The sequence below is a fragment of the Artibeus jamaicensis genome, unplaced genomic scaffold (assembly GCF_021234435.1).
Source record: "Artibeus jamaicensis isolate MK-2021 breed Jamaican fruit bat unplaced genomic scaffold, CSHL_Jam_final scaffold_847, whole genome shotgun sequence".
In the NCBI taxonomy this organism is placed as follows: Eukaryota; Metazoa; Chordata; class Mammalia; order Chiroptera; family Phyllostomidae; genus Artibeus; species Artibeus jamaicensis.
In genome coordinates, this window is record NW_026522057.1 from 8,408,922 (window position 1) to 8,425,482 (window position 16,561).

Below are 16,561 nucleotides of genomic sequence, written 5' to 3' on the forward strand. Positions count from 1 at the left end.
AAAGACAGTAAGATAAAGGAGATAAGCAAAAGAGAGGACCCATTCAAACCCTTGATTTCTCTTTATATCTTTTACATTTCAGGAAACCACACCATCAGAAGTCACACTGAAGACGCTGGCATCACCTTGGAAATGCTGTTTCACAAATTTCAGAAGGATTTTACCTCTCACTGCGATGTCCTAGACCAGAAGGCTGGAATCCCTAGTCAAGTTTTACTGTGATGTACTTGTTCTTAGGGAAGCTAACTTCCTGTTAGGTATATCTTCCTCATTTGAAACCAAAGCATGAAAAATTCTTACATTTTTTCTTTTGTCTTAGAGTAGCTAATAATCAAGTTTTTAGAAAAATGAGCCAGAACTTGCCTACTTATTTATGTACATGAGGCTGTATTTGCTTTTTCATGTTACACACACACACACACACACACACACACACACACACACACATACGTATATGTGTATATGTGTTATATATAGAGAGAACTGTATGGTATCTTGCTACTAAATATATATGTATATACGAATATATATAAAAATTTAAATAACTGCATGGTATCTCACTACTAAAAAATTCTATACCCCTTCTGATGGCACAAAAAGCCTCACAAAAGCATACTGGCCTCACAGGCTGCTATACTACAGTTTAATTCCTTGCATTTTTCAACATTCTCCAAATGCGCTAGATTTTGGCAATCTGAATTTGAATTTCCATTGCAATCATGGTAATATGTATTATACTATGTGGTATTTATTACTTATATTTGTTTCTCACATTACTCTATAAGTTCTTGGGAAAAGAAGCCATATAGCAAAAAGAATTAGTTAATAAAATCTATTTCCAAGATCTCTAATAATCATAAAAGTGCGTATCTGGTAAAAAGAGGTTTAGTAGAAAAAGACAATGACTACTCAGAAGTCTAAAAGAATTCCAATATGCTTAAACTTTCTCTGAAAAAGGTCTCAAAATAGTGAATCCAAAGTAAGTCTTTTGAATTTCTTTTTTAAATCATTTTATCTTTTATAAGCACATTTTTATGAATATCAAATGGCTCACTACTATCTATCTCTAGGACTCTTGAAATTAAACAATCCATGCATAAATATAAGAATATGAAGCAACATAATTTATTAATAGATAAAAATCAATTTTCTTCACTAATGAAAATAGCTTTGGAATAATATGTAAAAATTTTAGTGTTAATATCATTTTCAAAGATAAGTAAGGTTTATCAGATTGTTAGAACTTAAAGTTTATGTAAAAATTATTATTATATGCCCTGGCTGGTGTAGCTCAGTGGATTGAGTGCCGGCCTGCGAACCAGAGGGATTGTGGTTCGAGTCCCAGTCAGGGCACATGCCTGGGTTGCAGGCCAGTTCCCAGCAAGGGACACATGAGAGGCAACCAACCATACACTGACATTCTCTCCCTCTCCCCTTCCCCTCTAAAGATAAATAAATAAAATCTTTTAAAAATTATTATTATAATGGATAATGAAAAAATACAAAAATCTTACTGCTTAATTTATAAAATTTACTAAGTATTCCTAAAACATGTTTACATCTGAAAACACTGGCAGTTGTTAAAATGAAGCAATTTTCAAGTTGGGTAAAATATTATCTGGCTTTCTGTGGTTTATACGACATACACTTAAAAGAACTGACACAGAATGGTTACAGGCAAAGCTACAATAGAGAGATGTTACAAGTAGGAGTGGCAGTATTAAAGAATTCAAGTGCAAAGTATTAAAATGAACAAAGGTGGAAGATATTTTATATTGAAAAATTTTAATCTACCAATGTTAAATATAATGCATCTTTCTGTATTGAAGACACCACTGAAATCCATGAACAATCTTTTTGAATTACAAAAAAGTAACTGAATCCATAAAATCATGGAAGAGTCTTATAGACAAAGCAGGAAACAGAAGACCTGAGCAATGTAGTTAATAAACTTGATTTAATAGCTATATATGGAACCTGTAGCTCCAAACCAGAGCAGAATCATTTTCAAAAACCTAAAGAACTTACGAAAGTTGACTCTCTTATACATATAAAAGTTGGTTTCAAAGAAGCTATCATTAAAGATCTAACTTTAGGTGAGATAAATCTGCCTGATGGTAACTCACAGCAGCAATGGAAGGCTTCTTCCCATCACCAGCAGGTGGATGAGTGACATCTGCTCCCAGAAATATCACTGGTTGCTGGAACACAGAAGGTCTTAAACACATTTTAAGAAAGAGTTAGTCAACCCCTTGTTTCATGCCCATCCAGCTGGTTCACCCAGTGTAACATAACTGCAAGCTGCCGGCCCAGCGCACAGGAGGCTCTGCACAGACGGCTTTCACGGGCCTGGAATACTGGCAGCATGACCCCCTGAATCCTTGCGCTCCCAGTCAGCGAAGTAAAAGCTGCCACCGCGGGTCTACCCAGGGTCTTACTCAGAGCAGTTTTCTGCCTGAAGTCTGGGTGGCGCTGGTTGCAAAGGGCAACTGCTGCCAGTGTCCCCGTAACAGGCATAACATGCTAAACTTCTTCACATTAATCCACCAATTTGTATTAATCTTTCTTTAATCTACTTACGTTTTAGTTTATGTAATCTCTTTAGGAGAAAAAGAATCATTAAACTATACACTGAAAGGGATTACTGCTCCCCATTCTATGGCCCAAAGTATAAATTTGAGTAACATATAATTACCACCCTAAAGTAGTTCATTTCATTTCTGAAACTATATCTTTTTTAAAAAAGATTTTATTTATTCATCTTTAGAGGGGAAGAGAAGGGGAGAAATATCAATGTATGGTTGCCTCTCGTGCGTCCCATGCTGGGAACTGGCCTGCAACCCAGGCAGGTGCCCTGACTGGAAATCGAACTGAGATCCTTTGGTTCGCAGGCCTGTAACTATATCTTTTAAGATTCAGATGATTATTTCTTAGTTCTTGGGATTGTTGATAATATTCTATACTCATTCCATTTATGAATCTCCTCTCATATTTAATAAGGACACAAAGTAGAGGCTGATGGAAAAGGGGGGAAAAGAGCTTTTATGTTAAACATATATCCTTACTGTAATACTTGTTTGTGTGCATAATGGTTAATATATTTAACTCTTTAAAGCCCTAGTTGCTTTAGCTATTAAAAGGAAACCTGCTGTTCAATTCTCCAAGTTAACAGCTTCTTCCCCAGCTCCTGTTCTAGCTTGTCATGTCTCGTACTTCCGAGCAGCTCCTAGACATGCTGGTGACCCGACAGTACTACCTGCCGTCCCACTGACTGCAGCAAGGGCTGATATGGTTCACTTAACTGATCTACTGATTGACATTCCTCCCCATCTCCAGACCTTCCACTCTTCCCTCACTTTCTAAGTAAACAGCCACATGACATCAGGTTGAAGATGACAATGAAATAACAAAACAATTCTTCAAGCTGGGCTCTCCAGTAAGAAATAAATAAAGCTCTCAGTGCTTTCTAGCTAGGCAAGAGGTATTTTGCATACTGAATGAAAATGGAGGTGGGAAGGGATTTGCACAAGAAACCCTCTTAATCTTGCTAATCCAAACTCTTAATTTTTTGCCCAAGTGTCTACTTAGAATCATCAAAGTGGTTTCTTACACAGATGTTAGATATGGCAATATACATAAAACCTGAAATACTAAAATAATATTTCAGTGAATATTCAGTGAAAGGTAAGTGAATAGCTTAACTTACCTTTGATGAGGTACAAGAATATTATTGATCCCTCCGAGTTTAACATTTATCTTTAGGCACAGATTTGACAGAGTTTGAGGGGATGTTTTTATCACGTTCTTTACTTGAACACACTGTGTAGCCATACCCAAAAGTGTATCTCCCACACGTTTCACCTCCGCTGTGGAACAAATACAGATATCTGTCGTTAGAAAAAAGGTTGAACTTTACTGAAAATTAAGCTACTGTGTTCCTCCCCTGGAAACACATTACTGTCTTACAGGGCGGCAAAAATGACACCAATACTAAAACAATGCTGCTATAACTTAATGTATGCTGCTCTGAAGACCAGCTTAAGTATTTACTGGTAAGTTTTCCAATTGTTTTCTTCTTTTATAAGAAAGTTTATTTTTACTGGCATAAAAGAACTATAGCCCTGACAGGTATGGCTCAGCAGACTGAGTGCCAGCCTATAAACCAAAAGGTCGCTTGTTTGATGCCCAGTCGGAACACTTGTCTGGGTTATGGGCCAGGTTCCCAGTAGGGGGAATGAGAGAGGTGACCAATCGATGTTTCTCTCACATATTGATATTTCTCTTCCTTTATTTCTCCCTCTCTTACCCTCTCTCTAAAAAATAAAATCTTATAAAGCTATAGCCACAACTGAAAAAGCATAAAGAAAAAATATACATAAATCCCTTATTAGTATTTTACTGTACTCTCTTCCAGTAATTTTCTCATTTATAGGATTTTAATGCAGTTATAATCCTATTCTCCAACCTTTAATTTAAAAATACAGAGGTATTACAGTGGAAAAAATAAAAGGCTCCTATTTATTTCCCCTTCTCTGCCATTATAACTACCATAAAGAATTCAGTGTATATAACTTCTTATATATAAAACACATAGAAAGAATTTTAAAATAAAAATCGAGAACATACTATACATTCTATTTTGCAACTGGTCATTTTCACTTAATAATACAGTATGTTCTTATAGTTATCCTGTTTTTAAATGCTGCAAGGTATCTAACCAGTCATAACACTGATATCTTTTTCCCTTGTTCTAGTTCTCATTATTTCAAATGATGCTATGAATAATATCCTTGTATATTTATTTTTGTTTGGTTGTGAAACTACAGCTTCAGAATAAATTTTTACAAGTAGAATGAGGGGGTCAAAGGCATATATATATACTTAACATTTTTATAAAAACATTTTATTTATTCATCTTTAGAGGGGAGGGGAAGGAGAGAGGGAGAGAAATATCAATGTATGGTTGCCTCTCATGCGTCCCCTTCTGGGAACTGGCCTGCAACCCAGGCATGTGCCCTGACTGGGAACTGAACCACGATCCCTCTGGTTCGCAGGCCCGCGCTCAATCCACTGAGCTACACCAGCCAGGGCTATTTAACATTTTCATAGATAATGACAAAAGCCCTTTTTAAAAGATTCATTCATCATTCAACAAATATTAATGTGTACCTAATACATGCCAGTACCATGCAAGGCTCTAGATATACAATAGCGAGTCAAAAGAGACACTGTGGCTATCTTCACAAAGCTAAGTATAGTCAGCAAAATGGGCACTAATTAAACTACAGCTCGAATTTAACATTGCAACTATGAAAGCAACATAAAGGAGCAGAACAAGGTGCTATAAGACAATACTCTTTCACTTGTGTTGTATTTCACAATACAAGTGGAAGAATTAGACCTTGTCAAGGAGGTCAGGCAAAGCTTTTCCCAAGGAAGGGATGCTTGAGCTTAAATTCACAAGAGTGTACATTTGTGCTTAGTGAAGGGTGGAAAGTGGGTTATGAGAAGCAATACAGGTAGAAGGAAGGGGATGAACAAAGAATTTCTCCGGAGGGGGAGCATAAAGTGAGATGAATCCTAAAGAGTTAGAAAGTCATGATCTAAATACACAAATCCTTGGAAGATTCCCTTAAATATTAATTTTATCAATTACATAATGAAAAATTATTAAAGTGAGCATGACAGGAAAGGAGATAAAATCAGATTTATATTTTAAAAAGACCACCCTGGATGCTGGATATGTAAAAACACTTGCAAGTCATCACTCCTGTCCTCACAAGGCAACAGCTACACAAACTGAAAGCCACTGACTTTTCTTAAATCTATCGGAGAACTGAGGTCACAGAACAAACTACCATTCCAAAACAGGGGCATACAGAGAATCACATTCAAGATCAGCTTATTATATGCAGAAGCTGATTAAGCCAATAACTGGTAGGAACAACAAACAGTATCTCCCATAACTCAACAAGAACAAAACAAATAAGCCAATTAAAAAGTAGCCAAAGGACTTGAATAGGCATTTCTCTGAAGATATACAAATGGCCAACAAGCACATGAAAAGATGCTCCACATCACTAATCATTAGGGAAATGAAAACCCAAACCACAACGAGGTACTGCTTCAACACTCAATAAAATGACATAAAAAAAAAGGGGAAATAAGTGTTGGCAAGGATGCGGAGAAATTGGAACCTTTGTGCACTGTTGGCAGGAATGCAAGATGGTGCAGATGCTGTGAAAAACAGTATGGCAATTGCTAAAAACATTAAACAAAGAATTACCATATGATCCAGCAATTTTAATTCTGGGAATACACCCAAAAGAAGTAAAAGGATAGGAACAAACAACTGCATACCCATGTTCAAAGCAGTATTATTCACAATAGCCCAAAGATGAAAGTAATCCAAGTGTTCATTGATGGATGAATAGATAAACAAAATGCGATATACACGTGCAGTGTGATATTATTCAGCTTTAAAAAGAGAAAAAAATTCTGACCAGCCTACAATGTGGATAAACCTCGATGGTATTATGCTAAATAAAATAAACCAGTCACAAATACTGTATGATTCATTTAGATGAGGAAACCAAAACAGTCAAATTCAGAGAGATGGGAAGAACGGTAGTTGTCTAAGATGAGGGACGAACGGGAAGTCATTGTTTAACAGGTACAGAGTTTCAGTTAGGGATGATGAGAAAGTTCTGGAGGTGGATGCTGGTGATGATAGTGCAAGAATGAGAATATACTTAATGCCACTAAACTGTATACTTGTCAAAATGGTAAATTTTATGTTATATATATTATCCCACACAGAGTATAAAATTCTGAAACATGTTACAACATGGATAACCTTGATGACATTATGCTAAGTGAAAAAAGCGAGAAACAAATGGACAAATATTGTAGGATTATATTATACGAATCACCTGGAATAGGTAATTCATAGCGACAGAAAGCGTAACTTAGGCTACCAGGGGTTGATGGGAGGGGGGATGGGAAGGTACTGTTTAATGGGTAGGGAGTTTTTGTTTGGGATTATAAAAACGTTCTGGAAATGAGTAGTGGTGATAGAAATGGATAATGGGCAACACAACAATGTAAACACACTTAAAGCCACTGAATTGTGTAGTTGTAAACGGTTAAAGTGGTAGGTTTTATGTTATGTATATTTTACCACACACATGCGCACAAAAGCTTGTTTAAAAGGCAGTTAACCCAGGAATGCTCCCTCGAAAGCAGCTCATCAGAAGGAATGAAAACCGTGAGCAAAGCCGGGCACCCAACGACTGACTTAAGGAAGCCACCACCTCTACTAACCTGAGACAAATGCAGAGATCCTAGGGCTCAGGCAAAAGAGGGCAAGACTACATACAGAAGCAGCTGAAATACAGGTGGCTGCACTCAGGAAACAAAAAAATTAAATAAAAAGAAGTGACAAACGAGTTTTTCTATGAGAAAAACAATTGGGATAAAAGGTTTAAAAGGGCTGTTCTTTTTTTAAAAAAATGTATTTACTTATTTTTAGAGCAGGGAATAGAGGAAGAAAAAGAGGGAAAGAAGGAGGGAAACATCAATGCGTGGTTGCCCCCACACACCTGCTACTGGGGACCTGGCCCGCGACCCAGGCATGTGACCTGACCGGGAATGGAACCAGCGACTCTGGTTAACAGGACTCAGCACTCAATCCACTGAACACACCAGCCAGGGCATAAAAGGGCTGTTTTTTAAAATAAGAATTCCAGAAAGCTTTAACATTTGAAACTATGTGAGTGGCAATTTGATTTACAAGCACACACTAAACAATTAAATGACTTTTTAAAAAATGAAGGAGAAATACTTTCTCAGACAGATAAAAGTGAATGGAATTTGTTGACAGTAGATTTGCCTTACAAGAAATGATAGTTTTTCAGAGAGAAGGAAAATTATATAGGTCAGAGAAGAATAAATAAAATTTAAATAAACTCTTTTACTTTCATTTTTATTTTATTTATCTTTAGAAGGGGAGGGAAGAAGAGAGGGAGAGAAATATCAATGTATGGTTGCTTCTCGTGTGTCCCCTGCTGGGAACTGGCCTGCAACCCAGGCATGTGCCGACTGGGAATCGAACCACAATCCTCTGGTTCGCAGGCCCGCGCTCAACACACTGAGCTACACCAGCCAGGGCTACTTTCTTATTCTTAAGTGAATAGGTAGCTATTTGAAATAATAACAATGTTTTGTGTGATTATAGCATATGAATAGGTGAAATGAATAACAGCAATATTTTAAGGGACAGGAGTGAAGAACTGGAAATATTTTGTTATAAGGTTCTTACACTATCTGTGAAGCAGTACAGAGTTATTTGAAGAGGACTTAAATCAGTCGTAAGTGTATATTGCAAACTCCAGGACAACCACCAAAAAAAATTTTTTAAACAACTAAAATTGGTCCTGGCCAGGCAGCTCAGCTGGTTGGAATGTTGTCCTGATATACCAAGGTTGCAAGTTCAATCCCTGGTCATGGCACATACAATAATCAACCAGTGAATGCATAAATGGGTGGAGCAGTGAACTGATCTCTCTCTCAAATCAATAAAAAATAAAATAAAACCAGTATAATTGATATGCTGAGAGAGAAAATGAAATAATTAAAGATGCTAAAGTAAAACCAGAAAAGGCAGTAAAAGGGGAAGATAAAATTAAGAACTAACTGCATATTACCTTCAAAAAACCAACTTTAAATATAAGAATTCATTAAGTCCTGGCTGGGTGGCTCAGTTCACTGGAGCATCACCCTGTACACCAAAAGGCTGAGGGTTCGATCTCAGGTTAGGGCACATACCTGCGTTTCAGGTTCAGTGCCCAGCTGGGGTATGTATGGGAGGTAACTGAGCCGTATTTCTCTCTCGCACTGATGTTTCTCTCTCTCTTTCTCTCTCTCCCACTTCCTTCCTCTCAATAAACATATCCTCAGGTAAGGATTTAAAAAAAGAGAAATGTCTAATTAAGGACATATTAAAAATAAAGCAAGACCAGAAGATATACCATGCTAACGCAAGGAAAAGAAAACTGGAAAAGCTATATTAGTTTCACACAGGCAAACTTCAGAACTAGAATTATCAGGAAGAAGAAGGGACATTACATGGTGATATAAGGGTCAATTCTCCAAGAAGACATAACTACCTTGAACATGCCTGTACCTAACAAAAGAATGTCAAAAATAAGTGAGGCAAAAACTGATAACACTTTAAGAAGAAATAGACAAATTCACTATTATAATGGAGACTTCAATACCCTTTTATCGGTAATTGACTGACCTAGTAGGCAGAAGATCAGCAAGAATACAGTCGACTTGAACAGCAGCATCAATCAACTGACTCTAGGAGACATCTATAAAATATTTCATCTGCTAACAGCAGAAATACATTCTTCTCAAGCTCACATAGAAAATTCACCAAGATAGATCTCATTCTGGTCCAAAAACACACCTTAGCAAACGTAAAAGAATAGAAATTATACATAATGTGGTCTCAGATCACAATGGAATTAAACTAGAAAACAATAATGGAAAGACAGCTAAAAAAATCCCAAAATATTTCCACATTAAATGACATGATTCTATATAACATGGATCAAATAAGCCTTGAGAAATTTAAAGATATTTGGAACGATATGAAATATGAAAAACAACTTATCAAATCTGTGGGATCCAGTGAAAGCAATGCTTAGAGGAAAATTTACAGAATTGAATGCATTTATTAGAAAAGAGGAAAGCCCTGGCCAGGTAGCTCGGCAGGCTGGATCTCTGGTCAGGGCACATGTGGGAAGAAACAAATGAATGCACAGATCAATGGAACAATGAATCAATGTTTCTCTCTCTCTCCCCTCCTTCCTCTCTCTTCTCTAAAAATAAAAATTAAAAAAAAAAAAGATATAATTTCCTATGTTTCCACCTTAGAAAGAAAATAAAAACAATATAGCCCTAAAACAAGCAGAGGAAAGAAATATTAATAATTAGAGTAGAAATCAATAAAGTTGAAAATAAGAAATCAATAGAAAAAAAAACAAAAACAAAAAGCTGGTTCTTTGAAAAGACCAATGAAACTGATAAAACTCTAGCCATATTAACTAAGAAAAAAGGGAGAAGACACCAATCATTAATATCAGAGATGAAAACTGGATCATTGATTGCTATTGGTCCCATTGACATTTAAAAGATAATAAAAGAGTATTATGAAACTCCAGCCCCACAAATTTGATAACTTACATAAACTGGACCAATTCTTTGAATGACATTACCAAAACCCACATAGAAAACTAGACAGTTTGAATAGATCTGCATCTATTAAAGACATTGAATCAATAATTAATAAACTTCCAAAAAAGAAAGTACCAGGCCCAGATGGTCCCTCTGGTGAATTCTGCCAAACATTTAAAGAAGACATAACACCAATTCTCCACAATCGCATCTAGAAAACAGAGGCAGAGGAAGTGCTTCTTGTCTTACTGCCTGAGGCCAGTATTACTCTAACAACACCAGATAAGGACCTTACAAGAAAGACTATAGACCAGTACCTCTCATAAACATAGATGCAAAACCCCTCAACAATAAAGGACACATGGACAAAACCAAGGAGGAGGGTGGAAGCTGGGGAGGGAGGTGGGCTTGGCTGGGGTGAGGGGAAAATGCAGATAACTGTAACTGAACAACAGTAACATAATTTTTTAAAAAATCAACAAAATATTAGCAAATTTAATCCAAAGTGGTATTGGATTTTATACCATGATCAAGTGGGATTTATGCCAGGTATGTAAAGATGGGCTCAACATTCAAAAATCAATTAATCCCATTAAAAGACTAAAATGAAAAATCAGAGGATCATATCGACAGATACAGAAAAAGGATATGGCAAACTACATCATGAATTTATGATAAAAGTCTCAGCAAACGAGCATTCAGGGGAACTTCCTCAACCTGATAAAAAACAACTACAGAAAACCTGTAGTTAGCATCATGCTTAGTGCTGAGAAACTAGATGCTTTCCCCGAAGATCAGGAACAATGCAAGAATGTCTCCTCTCACTACCCCTATTCAACATCATACTGGAAGTCCTAGCTAATGTGAGAAAAAGAATATAAAAGACATCATAACTGTTTGTGCAGAAGATCCCAAAGAAATGACAAAAAGCTGCTTGGAACTAGCTAAGTGATTATAGCAAGGCTGTAGGGTACAAAGTATACATGCAAAAATCAACTGTTCTCCTAAAGACCAAAAATAAACTGGAGTTTGAAATTAAAAACACACTATGACTTACTTTAGTACAAAAAGAAAAAAAAAACACAGATACTCTTATGTCCACACAAAAACCTGCACATGAATGTTTACAGGAGCATTATTCATAATTGACAAGAACTGGAAGCAATCAAAATTCCCTTCAATAAGTAAATGACTAACAGGCTGTATGCAGTCCATTAACACGATGACAAATTTTCAGCAACAAAAAGAACTTATTTATCGAACCACAGAAAGATATGGAGGAGCATTAAATGCATACTGCTAGGTGAACAAAGCCAATTAACAAAGGGTACAGTATACCCTATGACCCAACTATATGACATTTCAGAAAAGGCAAAAGCATAAAAACATAAAAAGACCAGTGGCTGTCAGGGGTCTGAGGAGAGGGAGGGAGGGCAGGAAGGAGGGATGAAGAGAAGGACACACCGGGGACTTTTGGCACAGTGAAACTGTTCTGTAAGATACTGTAATAGTAGATTCATGATGTTATTCACATCAAAACCTACAGACCTCTACAACACAAAGAATGAATAAATTGTGAAATATTTTAATAATTTATCAATATTGCTTCATTAAATGTGCCACACTTATACAAGATATTAATAGTAGGGAAAATTGTGCATATAGTAAGGAAGATTAATTAATTCTATTAATTAAAAAAAAAATCACCCTTGAAGCAGTGTAGAGAATGGACTAAAAGGGAAATAAATAGAGGGAAAGCCAGCAAGAACACCAGTTGGGAGGCTGTTAATACCAACTTTTCTTTACATCGATGGTGTATGAGAGCGTATACTTCATCACATCTTTGCCAAAAATAAGTGTTGTAATTGTTGGTGAAAATAACTTATTATAGTTCATATTCTTTAATAACTAATGAGGCAGACCATCCTTTTTATAATTGACCATTTGTTTTTCTATTTTATGACCTGTGTCTCTTTTTCAATTTTTTGTTCTTCTCCTACTGATTTTACCAACACTTTAAAACCTGTCTTTTGTCACAACTTAAAAAAAACCTTTTGAATTTATAACCATCGTTTTAAACCACTGCATAATATTTCATCAATGTACTACAACTTACCCATTGATTAAAACCAGTTCTCAGTAGTTTTTTTTTTAAGATTTTATTTATTTTTAGAGAGAGGGGAAAGGAAAGAGAAAGAGAGAGAAACATCAATGTATGGCTGCCTCTCTTGTGCCCCCTTCTGGGGACCTGGCCCGCAGCCCAGGCCGGTGCCCAGACCTGGAATGAACCATCGACCTTTTGGTTCCAGGTACAGGTACTGACCCTACGGGCCAGTACCCAGTCCACTGAGCCACACCAGCCAGGGTGGTTCTTAGTATTTTTTAAATATTACAGATATTACAAAAATTTCGTGCACAGAGATTTTTCTACATTATGAATTCTTTCCTTTGAATACATTTTTGAAATGTATTCAATTTCAAAATACTGGAAATACTGAAGAGCAAACTAAAAACACTTTTATAATTTTGATGGGAAGGATTTTATCAATTTTAATACATCAACAAGGGATTAAAATGTTAGATTCATTATATACTCACAAGCACTAGGTATTATATTATTTAAATATACTTGCTAATTTAGTAGCTAACAATTTTGCTTTTTATTAATTTGTACATTAACTACTGGTAAAAATTAACATTTTCTCATATATTTACTTGTTTTTTCTTTTTTTTTTCTTTTTTTTAAATAATTTAGTCTATTCTTCTGTACCATATTTTCTTTTTAAAGATTTTATTTATTTATCTTCAGAGGGGAAGGGAAGGAGAGAGGGAGAGAAACATCAATGTATGGTTGCCTTTTGTGCATCTCCTGCTGGGAACTGGCCTGCAGGGAACAGGTCTGCAACCCAGGCATGTGCCCTGACTGGGAATCGAACTGCGATTGTCTGGTTCGCAGGCCCGCGCTCAATCCACTGAGCTACACCAGCCAGGTACTTGTTTTTTCTTGAGAAATTTTGGTTTATATTCTTTTTTAAAGATTTTATTTATTTGTTTAGAGAGAGGGGAAGGGAAGGAGAAAGAGAGGGAGAGAAACATCAATGTATGATTGCCCCTTACCTGCAACTCAGACATGCGCCCTGACTGGGAATCGAATTGGCAACCCTTTGGTTCACAGGCCTGAACTCAATCCACTGAGCTACGCCAGCCAGGGGCTGGTTTACATTCTCTGCACATTCATTTTAAAGTATAATTCTTTCCTTTGTTGAACACAGTAACATACCTATAAGAATATTTTAACTAATAATAAACTAGTCTTTTATTGTCTCCATTTAGTGCAAATATTTTTCACTTTCTACTGGTTTCCTTTCAATTTTAGTCATACATTTGTGACTTACAGCGATTTTAATTTTTATGTAGTCAAATGTAATAATTCCTTTGTGAATATTTTGATAATTTCTAAGCATCACTGATTGTACTCCAGTAGTTTGAAAATTATACTTTGTGTTTTTCAATGATTCAATGATTTATATTAACTCACTAATCTCACAAAACTTTAATTTGTTTATAATAATAGCTAATAAATACCAAGTTTTTAGTACATGACAGGTGCTATCTTAGGCTCTAATATGTAAACTTATTTAATCCTTACAACTACCTTGTAGGGATCAGGTATTAGCATCCAATCTCACAGATGAGGAAACCAAGGTTTAAGTAATTCAACCAGATCATACACAGGCCCTACACCCATCAGTAACATGGGCATTAAGCAGTCTAGTCTAAGTCCACAACCACTATATTGTATTGGTAATCAAGTTAGCTCAGGGGCATTTTTAATAACAATTCTCCCCATAACCATTATTTTGTAATGCCTACTTTAATTACTGAAGTTCTTTTCACAGGGTTTCTTCACAGACCATGTAGTTTGCCCTCCCGATCTGTCTTTTTAGAGTAACAGTACATAGTTTTAAATACTATAAGGTATAAAATGTTTCAATTTTTTAAAGTTTTAGGATATGTTTTAGCATAGTTGAGGAAAAATGCAATCTTAAGCTAGCCTTACCGTACACTGGTGTCTTCCCTGGCAGGATGACGATAATGAGCTGCAGCCCTGAGTAGGTGTTCTTGAGATGCCGGAACATGGGCTCCACGCTGTCTGCCCCCTGTGCGTATTTGCAGAAGCAAGGCTGGCCCTGGATGGGCATCCCTGCATCCTTGGAAATCTTCCGCAGCTGGTCTGTGAAACCCCTAGAAGGAGAAAACACTAAAAATAAAACCTTAGTCTAGTCATTGACAAGCACAAAGTAGTAATAGAAAGTTTGGGAAGGGAATGGAGAATGAAGCAAAGATTAATGTACTCCATAAATGAGGAGGTCACCAGACCACTGATGTGAAGGACAATGTGGGTTGTTTGTGAATTAACACTAACACTTCTGTACAGTTATGTGGCATTTTGGTAGTTTACAAAGAGCGTTAGTAACAGAGTATGCTGGTTAGGAGCTCAGCTCTAGAGTTTGCCTGAGAGGTCCTGTTTGTTACTAGCTATGAAATTTTAGGCAAATTTTTCCAGTTTCTCTCATCTGTAAAATGATTACTTTAAGAACAGGGTTGGGCCCTGGCTGGTGTAGCTCAGTGGATTGAGTGCGGGCCTGCGAACCAAAGGATTGCGGTTCAATTCCCAGTCAGGGCACATGCCTGGGTTGCAGGCCAGTTCCCAGCAGGGGATGTATGAGAGGCAAACATACACTGATATTTCTTTCCCTCTCGCCTTCCCTTCCCCTCTAAAGATAAATAAATGAAATCTTAAAAGGGGGGAAAAAAAGAATAGGGTTGGTGTGCAGATTAAATGTGACAATACATGCAAAGCACTTAGCACACTGCCCAAGACATTAACATGATAAATATAAGCTATTTTACATTTTCTAATTTGATCCCGACAAGATTCATAAGAAAGTGGTAGGTCAGGTATTACTTCCATTTTATAGATCAGGAAACAGTTTCAGAGACATTAAATATTTGGCCAAAGTCAAATGGTACAGTCAGAACTCTGACCTAGTCCTGAATTTCCTTCCAAAGTATTACCTTTCTCAAACTAAGATATCAGGAAAGATATCTTAAAAAATATAAAAACAAACAAACAAACAAACAAACAAACACAAACCAACCCAAAAGGCTAATAATTTCATGTTTAAACAAAATCCTATATTTAGCCTAGGATAAATGAGTAATGATGTCAAGGTTTAACAATAACTACTTGTTTTTAAAACAAATAAGGTCTTAGGGGGAGGAATTGGGTGGAGGTAGAAGAGGGTATGGGGAAATAAACGGTAATGGAAAAAAACACAATAAAAAATAAAACTAATCTATTCCACGAAAAAACAAAACAAAAATAAGGTCCTAAGTCAAGGATCTGAATTATCTCTGACCAAAAACACTCCAATCCCATCAGGACAGAGACTGAGTGCGCAGAAACTCCCTTCTCCATTTTCTTATTCGGGAATAATTCAAGGAATGTAAAGGCGAATATTTTCAGTCAGCCTGAACAAGAGCCATAACCCCAATGATTATGAGACTTCTGTCAAGCCACGAATAACAAATGTAAAAAGGAAAAAATAACTCTAAGCTTGAAAAATAATTGGAGGATTTTCCTTTGGTCTCTGGAGGTTAAGTAAGATAATCGCAGCATTGCAGTTAAACTGTCCTTGTGACATTTCACCTGAAAGCAGGGGTTATGCCCTGGCTGGAATAGCTCAGTGGATTGAGCACAGGTTGCCTGTTTGACTCCCAGTCTAGGGCACGTGCCTGGTTTGCGGGCCAGGACCCCTAGTGGATGGCGCACGAGAGGCAACCACACACTGCTGTTTATCTTCCTTTCTCCCTCCCTTTCTCTAAAAATAAATAAAATCTTAAAAATAAAGAAAACAGGGGGTTAAAAACTTTAGAGAAAAGTATAGTAAGGGAATCTTCAATCATACATTTAGAAATTTGAAGCTAATAAAAAAGAATGAACAGAATTAAATAGAAAAAAATTTATTTCTCATATAATAAAACAAGGTAGATTTTGAAATCACTTGTAAATTGGTCTCTAAATCACGTAACAACTATTCATTATGGGCACACTTTATAGGACCTATTAATAGAGATTAAAAATTTTTTTATTTTATCCATTTATTTTTAGAAGGGGGGGAAGGAAGGGAGGAAGAGAGGGACAGAAAGTTTGATGTGTGAGAGAGAAACAGGCGTTGGCTGCCTCTTCCACACCCCAAATGGGGACCTGACCAGCAATTACTAGAGATTTAAACTAGACAATAATCATTTTCTT

The 16,561-nt window shown here is 36.4% G+C and overlaps 1 protein-coding gene across 7 annotated transcripts in view; it reads right to left on the reverse strand.

Annotated features, from left to right (window-relative positions):
• AGO3 (argonaute RISC catalytic component 3) overlaps positions 1–16,561 on the reverse strand; it is a 122,204-nt gene that overhangs the window by 20,647 nt on the left and 84,996 nt on the right. For all 7 annotated transcript variants that reach the window (XM_053660093.1, XM_053660094.1, XM_053660097.1 and 4 more), the window contains 3 exons: positions 14,303–14,487; positions 3,707–3,866; positions 2,127–2,217 (listed from right to left, as the gene is read on the reverse strand). In XM_053660093.1, coding sequence (XP_053516068.1) covers positions 2,127–2,217; positions 3,707–3,866; positions 14,303–14,487 — 436 coding nt within the window. The remainder of the gene's footprint in view (positions 1–2,126; positions 2,218–3,706; positions 3,867–14,302; positions 14,488–16,561) is intronic.